The sequence below is a fragment of the Lineus longissimus genome, chromosome 16 (genome assembly GCF_910592395.1).
Source record: "Lineus longissimus chromosome 16, tnLinLong1.2, whole genome shotgun sequence".
Classification (NCBI taxonomy): domain Eukaryota; kingdom Metazoa; phylum Nemertea; class Pilidiophora; order Heteronemertea; family Lineidae; genus Lineus; species Lineus longissimus.
The window spans coordinates 3,398,553-3,413,107 of NC_088323.1; the positions used below are offsets into that span (position 1 = coordinate 3,398,553).

General features: G+C 42.1%; 2 protein-coding genes across 3 annotated transcripts in view; both read right to left on the minus strand.

Annotated features, from left to right (window-relative positions):
- Nucleotides 1–3,341: 3,341 nt before the first annotated feature.
- Nucleotides 3,342–5,895, minus strand: LOC135500556 (galanin receptor 2b-like). Of its 2 annotated transcripts, none has more exons than XM_064792088.1 (2): nt 5,864–5,895; nt 3,342–4,863 (listed from the first exon to the last, which is right to left on the minus strand). In XM_064792088.1, the coding sequence occupies exon 2, from the start codon at nt 4,382–4,384 to the stop codon at nt 3,398–3,400; it is 987 nt and encodes a 328-aa protein (XP_064648158.1). In that variant the 5' UTR covers nt 4,385–4,863; nt 5,864–5,895; the 3' UTR covers nt 3,342–3,397. The 2 variants fall into 2 exon arrangements, with proteins under 2 accessions (XP_064648158.1, XP_064648159.1); XM_064792089.1 differs by lacking the exon at nt 5,864–5,895 and adding an exon at nt 5,122–5,149.
- An 822-nt stretch (nt 5,896–6,717) lies between these two features.
- LOC135500787 (mucin-2-like) overlaps nt 6,718–14,555 on the minus strand; it is a gene marked incomplete at its 5' end in the record, with an annotated part of 43,804 nt that continues 35,966 nt past the window's right edge. Inside the window, 10 exons of the mRNA XM_064792438.1 lie at nt 6,718–7,035; nt 7,613–7,819; nt 8,300–8,342; nt 8,687–8,821; nt 9,224–9,324; nt 9,782–9,979; nt 10,419–10,646; nt 11,079–11,936; nt 12,345–13,226; nt 13,635–14,492. Coding sequence (XP_064648508.1) covers nt 6,887–7,035; nt 7,613–7,819; nt 8,300–8,342; nt 8,687–8,821; nt 9,224–9,324; nt 9,782–9,979; nt 10,419–10,646; nt 11,079–11,936; nt 12,345–13,226; nt 13,635–14,492 — 3,659 coding nt within the window. The remainder of the gene's footprint in view (nt 7,036–7,612; nt 7,820–8,299; nt 8,343–8,686; nt 8,822–9,223; nt 9,325–9,781; nt 9,980–10,418; nt 10,647–11,078; nt 11,937–12,344; nt 13,227–13,634; nt 14,493–14,555) is intronic.

Genomic DNA, 14,555 nt, shown 5'->3' on the forward strand with positions numbered 1-14,555 from the left:
TGAATCTATGCAATAGACTCTACTATTAAAGAGGACCCTCGCCAAATTTATTACTCCCCAAAGCTTTTTAATATCACGTGCACTTTATATAAATATTAGCATTGTATTATGTGCATTATGTATTATCTGTTTTGTGTATTATCTGTGTCATTGATGTATTTAATTTGTATATACTTCTCCTTTAAGGAGGTTTTATTAAATAAATAAATAAATAGCGCAGTGTCCGTCGCCCTCTCCTCTGGGTGAATCTATGCAATAGCGCAGTGTCCGTCGTCCTCTCCTCTGGTCGAGTCTATGCAATAGATCAGTGTCCGTCGTCTTCTCCTCTGGGTGAATCTATGCAATAAACCTTACTGAGTGGACCCTCGCTAAATTACTCACCAAAGCTTTTTGATATCACGTGCACTTTATATAAATATTAGCATTGTATTATGTGCATTATGTATTATCTGTTTTGTGTATTATCTGTGTCATTGATGTATTTAATTTGTATATACTTCTCCTTTTAGGAGGTTTTATTAAATAAATGAATAAAATAAATAATTAAATGAATAGCGCATTGTCCGTCGCCCTCTCCTCTGGGTTGTCTATGCAATAGCGCAGTGTCCGTCGTCCTCTCCCCTGGGTTGTCTATGCAATAGCGCAGTGTCCGTCGTCCTCTCCTCTGGGTTAGTCTATGCAATAGCGCAGTGTCCGTCGTCCTCTCCTCTGGGTTAGTCTATGCAATAGCGCAGTGTCCGTCGTCCTCTCCTCTGGGTGAATCTATGCAATAGCGCAGTGTCCGTCGCCCTCTCCTCTGGGTTAGTCTATGCAATAGCGCAGTGTCCGTCGTCCTCTCCTCTGGGTTGTCTATGCAATAGCGCAGTGTCCGTCGTCCTCTCCCCTGGGTTGTCTATGCAATAGCGCAGTGTCCGTCGTCCTCTCCTCTGGGTTAGTCTATGCAATAGCGCAGTGTCCGTCGTCCTCTCCTCTGGGTTAGTCTATGCAATAGCGCAGTGTCCGTCGTCCTCTCCTCTGGGTTAGTCTATGCAATAGCGCTGTGTCCGTCGTCCTCTCCTCTGGGTGAATCTATGCAATAGCGCAGTGTCCGTCGTCCTCTCCTCTGGTCGAGTCTATGCAATACCGCAGTGTCCGTCGTCCTCTCCTCTGTGTGAGTCTATGCGATAGCGTAGTGTTCATAGCGGGGCATAGACACTACTCTCAACTTCTCTCTGTCTTTTAGCAATTCTTTCCTGGTCATTTAGCTCCAGTCCTACGGACCTCGCCTCTGCCTCAGTGGGCCATCTCCAGATCGTGCGTGGTCTACCACCTCCGCTTTTTCTCTTGGGAAGCCATTTCAAGGAGTCACGGTTACACGTGATGCTCTTCGGTCTGTGCAGAGTGTGAAACATCTAGTTTCACTTCCGTCTGGTAACTGGCGTCTCCATTAGATTCTGACCAGTTCGCCAGGTAATCTCGTCTTCCCAGCGTTGTCGGAGATGTTTTTTTCAGGCGCTTTTCAGTGAAAGTTTGGAGCTTGTTTGTGAACGCTTTCTTGGTGCTTCTCCACTTGTCACAGAAATATAGGAGAACTGTCTTCACGTTTGGATTGAATAATTGCGGTTTTGTTTGGCTACTTGACTACTCTGGGTGTCCAAATAAGCCTGAGGATCTTGAAAGCTCATGTCGCCTTACCAATTCTTACTGCGATGTCTTGATTTGTTCCACCATCCTTGTTCGCAGTGGTTCCACACCATCCTTCGCTTGTTCACAATGCTTCCAAGGTTGGGGAGCTGTATTGTCCACTTCCTCAGGTCCTCTTCTTTGAGGGATAATTAACGTAGTGGGCTAGGATCTTCCACTAGGATTCACGTTCAATGATATCAAAAGCCTTTTCGAAATCGACAAATGTCACACGTACAATGTTTAGTGTGCCACTTCAACGATTAAACAATGATGCAATTTGGTCGACCGGAATAGGTCTTTTTTCGAAAACCTGCTTGTTGTTCATCGCGTTGATTGTGGTCTTCTTTGGCTTTGTCCTTTTTTAGCGAAATTCTGTTTGAGACTTTCCCTGGAGTTGAGAGAAGTCTGATGCTTCGCCAGTCCTTTTTTTCAGATTCCTTCTTTTTTCAGATTTTTTTAATAGTTTGATCAGATGGTCATGCTTTCCAGTCAATCAGAGTGGAGAACACTACGAACGCCAAGTCAGGGGATTCGCCTTTTCAGGATCGAAGACAATATTAACCCAGAAGGTAAGAATCACGTTGAACCATTTGTCTGACAGCTATTGTATGAATGAAATAAAATATTTCTTTCAGGTCAGAGTACATGTTGCTGTATCGTACGATGCAAGCTATGGAGTAACAAAAAATATTCTAGCTAGCAGCGTTCGTGAAATGATGCAAAAAAGGTTTTCACGAAAATCCAGCTTTATGGTACTGAAATGAGGTTACAAGATTATCAAAACTGCTGAACAGTGCAGTGCCAGTTTATGAAAATCATACCAGTTAAAAAAGGAAACACTCTGCCAACAGTTACAGAGAAACATTGACATACTGGAAGTCAACAAACAGCCCACTAAGAGGTGAAGAGCCTAGCATGAAAGACAGCACTAAGACATTCTCCAGAATGAACCAATGAGTTATACACAAATAACGGTCAAATTGCAATTCGACCTCTGTAACTTGGTAATTGGTGGTTTCGGTACGTATAGTTGTGCATGACATTTTATCATCCTCCTCCCTTTCGTGGTGTGAGACAAGATTTCGGCTGTAACAATAACACTGACGTGAAAATTCGTCTCCGGCCTGTAGGCATGGTCGTGATATAATTGGCCCCCAGCAACGCAACGCATCTCGTTGGTTGGCAACGAGTGACATCACGTGGTGTGGGCCCAGATACTTGGACAGTGAACGAAAAACTGCCTTTTCAGCCCGCTTGGTGATAGACCAATTGGGCTTATGCTGTGCTCGAGGTGGTTAGTGGTGGTCTGTGATGCGTCCGTCCGTCTGTCTGTGCCACCGTCCGTAAACTTTTTGCCTTGTCCGTGCTCTACTGTCTTCATTTTTTGACGGATCAAAACGGATCATTTTCAATGATCTAGGCCAAGTTCGATTTTTGAGCGCAATTCGATTACTAATATGGCCACCGAGGGGCTTTTTGTAAAAAACTAAAAATAGCTGTTTGTTACTCCTGCTAAGAGCTAGGGAACTTCATTTTCTATCACAGGTACAGCTATTGAGGATACGTCATATATATATAATACGGGTTTTTGATTTGGCCTTGTTTTAAGGGAAAATTTGGTCAAATGATGAAAAATGGCCGATTCCTTATTGGTGTCTTGTCAGCGCGTTGTTACGAAACTTTGCCTCATGTTATTTTGTGAAACTTATTCCTATAAAGTATCTTATTTGGTCTATTTCACGACCTTGCTGAACATTGCTTTGACATCATTGCGAAATTTCCGACACCCTAAACAATATGTGTAAAAGTTCACTGAAGGATTTAGCACGAGAAGCAAGACTTCAACCTCGTAGGTTACCTGACGTATCATAGCCATTCTTGGGGACAAGACCTGGTTTGGGTTCCATATCAACTGATCAAGCGTCCATGGTATATTGGTCACAAAAAACACAGACGTCACTAATAGCAACAGGACGGTAATGTGACTATCTTTCGGCTTACCACCGGAAGTAGCCATCATAGAGCCTCGTTTTCGTATCTTTTCCTGTATGAGTGTTGCAATGATGGACATATTGAATATCAAAATTAGACAAAATGGCGTAGTGAATAATCCAAATGATTGGATGAGGTGTATGGTGCCGTGGAACCAAAGTGGAAATATATTTGGATCGAATCTGCAGATTTCCTTGAGGACCATGGCTCCTGGTTTGACGCTTCTGAAACTGTATGGAATTAAAATAGCAATACCCGAAATATAAATACAGACGAGACAGATTCGACAACGTTTCATTGTACACCACGACGCCACCTTTAGGGGATAACGTACTGCAAGGAAACGGTCAAATGTCATGGCCGTTGTCGTCCAATTTGATAAGCCGTACACCCCGGTGAAAAAAGCCATAATGGGACAGACGTATTTACCGGATTTGAAAAGCATGTAGCCAGGATGATAGAAGACCATTGTTCTGATAATGATGTGACCGAGGCTGCAGCTGTCGCAGATTGCCAGCGTCCTCATGAAGAAGCATGTCGTCTGCTTAGCGTATTGAGGCTGCTTCAGGACCAAGTAGATAAGGAGGTTTCCAATCAGACCCCCGACAATGACAGCGGGTGGGAAGACTTTATTCAGTATAAACAGAATGATTGAAGATATCCGTGTGTCTTGTTCAGAAAGCGCTTCGGCCGTCTGTATAAGCGATGTTGTTATGGTTGTTGCCATTTTCGTGTCCACTTGTTTCCTACAACACCAGCTGAGCTGTGTGATATCTGTTAGTCTTGAAAAGACTTGGTTTAACTGATTGGGGGAAAGTGGGGTTTTATGCAGTTGGCATGATTACTAGCTCGTAGTATACCCTAGAATGTAGCCGGATATACAACAGTCGTTGTTGACCAGTTATTCAATTTAAACCGAAGTATGAGCAGTATATTTGTCCACGTTAACGCATGTCCGGGTTGACAAAAATACACCCAAAATCACTTATATGCCGTTAGCGAATAGTTCCTTGTGTCGGCACATGTGCCAGCAAAATCAGACATTTGCAGAAGTTGCACGACGGTGCATACAGTGACACCTATGAAAAGTGAACATTATAGTAATAGAAGCGTTCACCGAATCGAGGTGTTCACGGTATGTGTGTTGGTGATTTGACAAGGAATTATTGATCAGTTCCAGCTCGCACTTCCTTTCGACACCTAACACTTTTAAAAGAAAGGTTTTTGAGCCTTTGGAAAACCGTTATAGGATTTTCAGCCAACACTACTATGCACTCCTTGTACAGCATGGAGGTTTTCAAGCAAAATGATCTACATTTCACCAAAAATCTGCTCTATGTGGTGCATTTTGGTGTTGGTTGAACCTTAAAAGGCTTTTCAAAATTTCAAAAATCTATCATGAGACTACATAAAAAATGGCCTTGTTCGTCGTGTCACAGGTGTCAGACGCTATCTTTAAACTACCATTTGATCAAGATGCTTCCACGTTTCGTCCAGTTCCTAAAGTCAACTTAACCGTAGGTCAATGTCGACGTGTTAAGTGATGGTAGGTGTTCAGACGGCGAACCGTTTCTCTAAAAACCCTGCTCCTTGTGACACACTCTGCAATGAGCAGCGCTCATCGCATCCGACGTTCGTGGCTGGAACTCTTTTCATTTGTATAAGGTCAGTAGATACATCCACACTGTGCAAGTGAGCACAAGATTGGTCAAAGTTTCCGTAGTCCGATTGGTTCACTCGTCATCGTACATAGGGTCCGGTGTAGAAGTTTGAAATGTTCTAGCCAAGGATAAAATGTCAAGGGAACAAGTTATTCTATTCAGCGCTTTAATCTCTTGAGGAATTGACAGGCATTGCCTCTATAGAACAATACCATAATCCGCCGGAAGACAATAGGACTGGACACTTTTTCCAGGGAGACATTTTCTACTTCTACACCGTCAGGTACTCCGAGGACCAAATTGATATAGTATCCATTCAAAAAGACCCTGATAAGGGCAAGAAATGAACAGTTCCCACTGACCTTGAAAAATAACACAGCGAGAGTATATTTGTGATTAAGCCAAGATCCTGTTTGATTACTTCACGAACCTGCAACTTTCCGTACTGTTCATCCGTGATTTACTATAGATAATTAATAAGACCGCAGGTTCAAGTCACAGCAAGGAGGTTTTTGTTAACTAATTGAAAATAAAAATTTGATTACCGTAATAGCTGACATTAGATTTCCAATGTGTATTTCTCGCCTCATGTAAAATGATATGTGATCGCTTCAGCTTTTTTTCTCTATATATTGCCTCCTAAATATATGTGGCTATCTTTGTATACGTGATTTATTTTAGTGCGACTATATATTTAACTCATGATGCACGGTCGTCATTTGGATTAAATTTGATGACTTATAAATCTGATTCATATCTGATCAGAATTTAGAAAATCATTTTGCCGTTAACATAATTTACTGTAAAGCACAGTGATGTATTCACCACTGGAAATGAAACATTTGAAACTAGAAATGGCAGAAAATCAGAATATGATGATTATAATGTACTCCATGTCGTAGACTAGGCAGGTTTCGCGTTTTGAATTTTGGAAATGCATGGTAGACCATATAGTCATTTGTTGCATCTAATTCTGTGTATGTGATTAAGTTCTTTATATATACCACGCAAAATTGGCCTGTGAACGGATCTATATCGATCCATGGCTGGTCCCTTCCTTGATGTGTCACTTTCCACGGCTAACGAGAGTGACATCTGTCTGTGTTTGTTCTTCGGATTGTCCTTTTTCTTGACCAAATGCCGGTGTAATGTTTTTGAGTGTTTCTGTTTTTGAGTGTTTCCCCTCATTGTTTGGGAACGCTCAAAAATAGATTGACAAGTTTTTCTGTGTATCCCCCCTATTGAAAAGTCATGGTCTCTCTAGCTGCCTATTGTTTGGAAACACTGACACATGGGAAACAACCACAGATGTTACACCGGCCAATACAAGGCTGAGGAGGCCTGTCTCTCCCGTATGGACTCGTCTCAAATTAAATGTCGATTAAAAACGGACACAATATGTTTTTTATGTTGCTACTTGAATTTATTAGTCATTGCCAGAACATATGATAGAGACCGGAGATAATCATTTCTTTTGGAAATCTTATCTTCGTATTTTTTTGTATTTTCTCTTTGCAATGAGATTGGCAAAGATTGAGAACGTCTACAGAAATCTGAAATTGCCTTGTCTAATTGAATATCGACCTCTTAATTTTACTGAGTGTCTTTGTGAGTTTGGGCTGCTTGACATTCTGTTTGACTTGCTTCTGCACGTTTTCGCACTTGGAGCAGCCGCACGCCGTTATCGCAGTGTACGTGTGAGTCTTGGTAGATCCACCTAAAAGGAAAGAAATACACATGAAAGCGTGTTGTCTTCGCATGAGTATCTGCATTTAAGGGTACATAGGTACATGTAATACATGAATAGAATTTACTATTTCTGATAACAAAATGCCGAAGTTGTAGTTATTAAGCAACTGAGCAGGATAAAAATTGGCAGGTTCTTCTTTTTCCTGATGAAGTAGGCTAACGACAGCCTTGGTTAAAATCTGTTTTCAGTAAACGTTCCCAAATTATATAAAACTCATTATGTCAAAATTACAATCCTTTGAACGCTGATGAGGGTGCTGAATAAGGGATGAAAGTGGCAATTTCTATCAAAAATTGGTGAAATCTGGGCTCTATTTTTTTTTAGTAATTTCAGTTTTTTGCTAATAAATATTATCAAGCAATTTCAAGGGGCACAGGAAATTTTCAAGGGACACACTGTTTAGCTGGGCAGACGCCGGAGACTAAAAAAGAGGGGTTGCCCTGTTAAGAAGTAGGGGTTGAGTCAATTTAACAAAAATTAGTGGCAACGTTAGAGGGGCTTCTCTCAATCTACCACACTTGTGCTATTTCCCACTTCTACTGACCTACGCATTTCAGTGTGATACTCTTTTTCTCGGTCACTGATGGCTGGCAACATTCGCACTTGTTCTTCATGAGGGTTGGGCTATTCGCGTCAAACACGGCAGTTGTTGGGCAGCTCCCAGAACACTGAGAGAGCTCGATCGATTCAGTTGACTGACAGTCGCCAATAGTCACTGGCACCTTCACCTTCGACGGCTGACAGGTTGATACTGAAAAGAGAAATTCGCATGTTGATAGAGCCATTCTTTGCCAAATTAAGAAGTGGTCCCTTGGTGACAAGTATTTGACAAACTATCACGTGTCCTCATTATGCTCGAATATGGTCCGGACAACTGCTCGTCTGCACGAAAATCGCTAACATGTTGCTGGCGGATGGTATAATACAGTTTGCCAAAACACGATGTCTGCAATGAATGAAGTTGGTCAATTTGCATTTACCCGTGTGTGAAAATTTAATTAGCAACATATTAGGTAATTATGTAGCCTAACCTCCGGGTCTAGTGTGTATGAGATAAAGGCTATGGCCAATATGTCAGTGTGAAGAAGTACTAGCAGTCTTCGCTGTACCTACATTTTCCATTGGCCTCATCGTTGCTTTGTCTATGTGTTCGAAATTTAATAACATGACATTTAAAGAGTGAAGAATGGCACAAAATGTTCTGTCAAAACATGAATGATTGAAAACTTACCACACTCTGGGCAACATTGTCCTTTCACAACCTTTAGGATACCCTGAAAATATTAAGAAAATAATCAGGTTGGTGGGCTGGAGGAGTCCAGGAGAAAAATATTTCCAAAAGCATAATTTCCGGGAGATTTCCGGTAACTTTTGTAGTATTGTCCAAACCCTAAAAGTTGTCATCCCCAATTGTATTGTGTCGGATTAAGGTAAACTTTTTGAGAGATTGAAGAGATTCTACTCCTCAGAATATAAAAGTGCCTTTCAGTATCCATTCGTTGATGGACAGATCTTTCTATCACTCTGAGCCTAACATAATCCCTCACGACAATACCTTTATACAACATTGAAATATTGGCGACAATATCATGACTATTGTGCGAAATTTCTCACGTACCCCTTTAGCCTTGCATGACGCGAATGTATCCGGACACTCTGGTTTAGTACACTGTACGCTGTAATCCTCGTCACAAGTACATTCACCGCAGAGCTCGCCACCCTTGTAGTCAGGTAACTTCCATTTCTCACCGACCTGAAAGAGAAATAGAGACATAAAAAAGGCACAAGAAGCAGGGAAGAAGATTAGCGTAGATAATAAAGAAAATAGTCATTCGTCGCTGCTATAGCGCCACTATAATATAATGTACTATAAAATCTTACTGACATCAAATGCAAGACTCCCTTTTCCATTCATTGGTAAACGGCAACAGCGAAACTACATACGTCCCTTGCGGTTATTTGGTTATTTGGTGTCTTTTGATAATAGTCCCACTTCAACTTTCTATCCACTGTGCTTGCTGGTGTTACCAAATAACCAGTGGTTAAGCCACGGTAGCACGAAAAAGGATATCATTTAAATATCTAGCAATAGCATAAGTTAATAGAAGAATGGTCATCAATATTTACTGATTGTGGTTGTTACAGCCCAACATACCTTCCTCTCAGTTCCGTTGACCTTACAGTAACCGACAGTTGACGTTGATACGGTTGGTGAAGATGTGGTAGTCTCTGTTCCAGTGGGTGTAGGTGTCTCCACTGAAAGAAAAGATTTGAATGAATTTATTTTTGCTTTTTTTCAACAACCGGGACAATTTATAAGTGACATAGGGACAAATCTGCCATCCTTACTGAAGTCACGAACCTATCAGTGGCATTGGACCAACCACTAGCCCGGTGCCACTTACTAATCTGTTGTATAGGGGACAATTGCAATCTCCTACCCTTACTGGAGTCACAAACCAATCGGTATCACACACTGCCACTTCGACTACGAGATCATTGGGATAGGGACCATACGTCCACAGAGAGGCCAATGATGGCAAAGGGCTACCCGCGGCATAAGGATCATTCTGCTACCACTGGAACCACAAACTATTCAGAGGCATTGGTATTATTCTGCCATCCCGGGGCACACATTTATGTGACACGGGGACTATTCTGCCAGCCTCTGGCCACAAACCAGTCAGTGGGATACGAATTATTAGGCCATTACCTGTTGCTGTTCCAGTTAGTGTTGGCGTAGACGGAGTTGGAGTTGTGGTTGGCGTGGGTGGTGTTACAGTTGGTGTCTCTGTTTGAGTCACTGTTGGCGTAGATGGTGTTCTTGTTGGAGTCACTGATGGCGTAGATTGGGTAGATGGCGTTCCAGTTCCAGTGACTGATGGTGTAGATGGAGTTCCTGATGGGGTTCCTGCAAAATAATGCGCATTAATATCGGTAAGCTATACTCGATATTTACATTGAGAGGCCTCGAAAGGTTTGGAAACACTTTTGTTTTATCACCGTGCACAATATTCATTCAAGGATTTCAGTCAGAATTTTAGTATGATTGTGAACTTGCTCCATCTGTCCTTATACTCAAAATACTTAATCAAATTGTCATGAAAATATCATGATTTCAAAGTGTCAAACTTAAGGTTTTGATACCAATGCAGGAATGCATTTTGTGAATTTTCTCTCAGGGTGAAATTGGAAATCAGTGTTACCAGATGGTGTAACTATTGGTGTTCTGGTTAAAGTAATATATGGTGTTACTGATGGAGTAAAATATGGTGTTACTGATGGAGTTGCAGATTGTGTGACTGATGGGGTGGCTAATCGGGCTTCTGATGGAGTTATAGATTGGGTACCTGATGGAGTAACAGATGGTGTGACTGATGAAGTAACAGATGGTGTTTCTGATGGAGTAACAGACGGTGTTCCAGATGGAGTTATTGATGGTGTTCCTGATAGAGTAACCGATGGTGTTCCTGATTGAGTCACAGATGGTGTTAACGATGGAGTTGTTGATGGTGGAGTTATTGTAACTACTGTCGGAGGTGCAACTGATGTTGTAACAGTTGGTGTGGATACTTTCTCTGTAAATAATGGAATAGTAACTATGGAAGTGATAATGTAAAACCTGCAGTCTTTCAAGAATGCGGCAGAATCCACAATGTGTTTGTAATGAGGTATGCTGTATACTAGTTTCTTTTTGTTTCTGAAGTCAGCGAATTTGATGATGGCGTGTCATCAGAGCTGGTATCGAGTTTTCCATTCATCATCATTTCACTGTTGTGGTGATGCATCATTAAGCCAAACTGTGTAATTTAATGGCATGTAATGAAAACTTACACTAGAGATGAAAAGACCTTAGCAAATGACTCTATTGGTTCCTGCTGCTAGCATTACTGCAACACAGTGCTTAACACTTGTAGTTCCTCATTCTCGGTCATTGGTTTTAGGTGTAAACATTCAGGGTTTGTTCTTTTTGATAATTACGCATTGGTGGTTGATTGAAATAGACTTACCATCACAAACATGGACTGCCACTTTGATATTTTTGAACATTTCGTCACCGTCGTTTGGTGCAACAAGCACAACTCGCACCTCTGTAGCCACGACTGGAACTTGTAGAACAATTTCTTTGGAGGTCGGTAGCTCAAACTGTTTCCCTGGCTGAAGAGCCTTAAACTCGCTGGAGCCTGGTGGCTTGTACTCAATATTGACAATCTTGGCATTGCCTTCTACCTTGATTGTTCTGATTGTAGTGGAGGGGTATTTGGTGCTTGTTACATCTATTGTTATGGAGGGTTTGTTCTTGTCATCCCGAGGAACTGTATCAGTGCTCCATCCTTTGCCAGTGGGCCGAGAGTCTTTCGGGGTTGTACCGTCGAGATTGGTGCCTTTACCAGTAATTTGGCTATCTGGGACTCTGTTGGGATCTTTCATGATGTCCTTGAGCTGGGAACCATCTGAACACACATGTGGTGTAGTGGTTTGGACTGTCGGTGTTGGAGTTACTGATGATGTTCCTGTTTGAGTAGCTGTAGCTGTTGGAGTGGCAGTTCCTGTAGGGGTTGGAGTAACAGATGGTGTTCCAGATGGAGTCACTGATGGTGTTTCTGATGCTGTTACAGATGGAGTAACCGATGGTGTTTCTGATGGAGTAACCGATGGTGTTACCGATATAGTCACAGATGGTGTTACCGATGGAGTCACAGATGGTGTTAATGATGGAGTCGTTGATGGTGGAGTTATTGTAACTTCTGTCGGAGGTGAAATTGTTGAAGAGAATGGTGTTCCTGTTGAAGTCGGTGTTCCTGTTGGTGTAGCAGTTCCTGATGGAGTTGGTGTGAAAGGTGTAACACTTGGTGTGGATACTTTCTCTGTAAATAATGGAATAATACTATGGAAGTGATTTTGTAAAACCTACCGTTTGTCTAGAATGCAGTAGAATTCACAATGTGTCGTTAATGAGGTATGCTGTATACTGGTTTCTTTTTGGTTTTTGAAGTCAACGAACTTGATGATGGCGTGTCATCAGAGCTGGTATCGAGTTTTGCATTCATCATCATTTCATTGTTGTGGTGATGCATCATTGAGCCAGACTGTGTCGTTTAATTGCATGTAATGACTTTTTTAACACTGTAGATTGGTTCCTACCGCTATCATTACTGTAACATAGTGCTTAACACCTGTAGTTCCTCATTCTCAGTCATTGGTTTTAGGTGTAAACATTCAGGGTTTGTTCTTTTTGATAATTGTGTATTGGTGGTTGATTGAAATAGACTTACCATCACAAACATGGACTGCCACTTTGATATTTTTGAACGTTTCGTCACCGTCGTTTGGTGCAACAAGCACAACTCGCACCTCTGTAGCCACGACTGGAACTTGTAGAACAATTTCTTTGGTGGTCGGTAGCTCAAACTGTTTCCCTGGCTGAAGAGCCTTAAACTCGCTGGCACCTGGTGGCTTGTACTCAATATTCACAATCTTGGCATTGCCTTCTACCTTGATTGTTCTGATTGTAGTGGAGGGGTATTTGGTGCTTGTTACATCTATTGTTATGGAGGGTTTGTTCTTGTCATCCCGAGGAACTGTATCAGTGCTCCATCCTTTGCCAGTGGGCCGAGAGTCTTTCGGGGTTGTACCGAAGAGATTGGTGCCTTTACCAGTAATTTGGCTATCTGGGACTCTGTTGGGATCTTTCATGATGTCCTTGAGCTGGGAACCATCTGAACACACATGTGGTGTGGTGGTTTGGACTGTCGGTGTTGGAGTTACTGATGGTGTTCCTGTTTGAGTCGCTGTACCTGTTGGAGTGGCAGTTCCTGTAGGGGTTGGAGTAACAGATGGTGTTCCAGATGGAGTCACTGATGGTGTTTCTGATGCTGTTACCGATGGAGTAACCGATGGTGTTTCTGATGGAGTAACCGATGGTGTTACCGATGGAGTAACCGATGGTGTTTCTGATGGAGTAACAGATGGTGTTACCGATGGAGTCACAGATGGTGTTAATGATGGAGTCGTTGATGGTGGAGTTATTGTAACTTCTGTCGGAGGTGAAATTGTTGAAGAGAATGGTGTTCCTGTTGAAGTCGGTGTTCCTGTTGGTGTAGCAGTTCCTGATGGAGTTGGTGTGAAAGGTGTAACACTTGGTGTGGATACTTTCTCTGTAAATAATGGAATAATACTATGGAAGTGATTTTGTAAAACCTACCGTTTGTCTAGAATGCAGTAGAATTCACAATGTGTCGTTAATGAGGTATGCTGTATACTGGTTTCTTTTTGGTTTTTGAAGTCAACGAACTTGATGATGGCGTGTCATCAGAGCTGGTATCGAGTTTTGCATTCATCATCATTTCATTGTTGTGGTGATGCATCATTGAGCCAGACTGTGTCGTTTAATTGCATGTAATGACTTTTTTAACACTGTAGATTGGTTCCTACCGCTATCATTACTGTAACATAGTGCTTAACACTTGTAGTTCCTCATTCTCAGTCATTGGTTTTAGGTGTAAACATTCAGGGTTTGTTCTTTTTGATAATTGTGCATTGGTGGTTGATTGAAATAGACTTACCATCACAAACATGGACTGCCACTTTGATATTTTTGAACGTTTCAGCACCGTCTTTTGGTGCAACGAGCACAACTCGCACCTCTGTAGCCACGACTGGAACTTGTAGAACAATTTCTTTGGAGGTTGGTAGCTCAAACTGTTTCCCTGGCTGAAGAACCTTAAACTCGCTGGAGCCTGGTGGCTTGTACTCAATATTCACAATCTTGGCATTGCCTTCTACCTTGACTGTTCTGATTGTAGTGGAGGGGTATTTGGTGCTTGTTACATCTATTGTTATGGAGGGTTTGTTCTTGTCATCCCGAGGAACTGTATCAGTGCTCCATCCTTTGCCAGTGGGCCGAGAGTCTTTCGGGGTTGTACCGTCGAGATTGGTGCCTTTACCAGTAATTTGGCTATCTGGGACTCTGCTGGGATCTTTCATGATGTCCTTGAGCTGGGAACCATCTGAACACACATGTGGTGTGGTGGTTTGGACTGTCGGTGTTGGAGTTACTGATGGTGTTCCTGTTTGAGTCGCTGTACCTGTTGGAGTGGCAGTTCCTGTAGGGGTTGGAGTAACAGATGGTGTTCCAGATGAAGTCACTGATGGTGTTTCTGATGCTGTTACCGATGGAGTAACCGATGGTGTTTCTGATGGAGTAACCGATGGTGTTTCTGATGGTGTAACAGATGGTGTTACCGATGGAGTCACAGATGGTGTTGATGATGGAGTCGTTGATGATTGAGTTATTGTAACTTCTGTCGGAGGTGAAATGGTTGACGAGAATGGTGTTCCTGTTGAAGTCGGTGTTCCTGTTGGTGTAGCAGTTCCTGATGGAGTTGGTGTGGAAGGTGTAACACTTGGTGTGGATATTTTCTCTGTAAATAATGGAATAATACTATGGAAGTGATTTTGTAAAACCTACCGTTTGTCTGGAATGC

What these genes read in the sequence shown, in the direction of transcription:
- LOC135500556 (XM_064792088.1), bottom strand. Translation starts at nt 4,384, where the DNA reads ATGGCAACAACCATAACAACATCGCTTATACAGACGGCCGAAGCGCTT.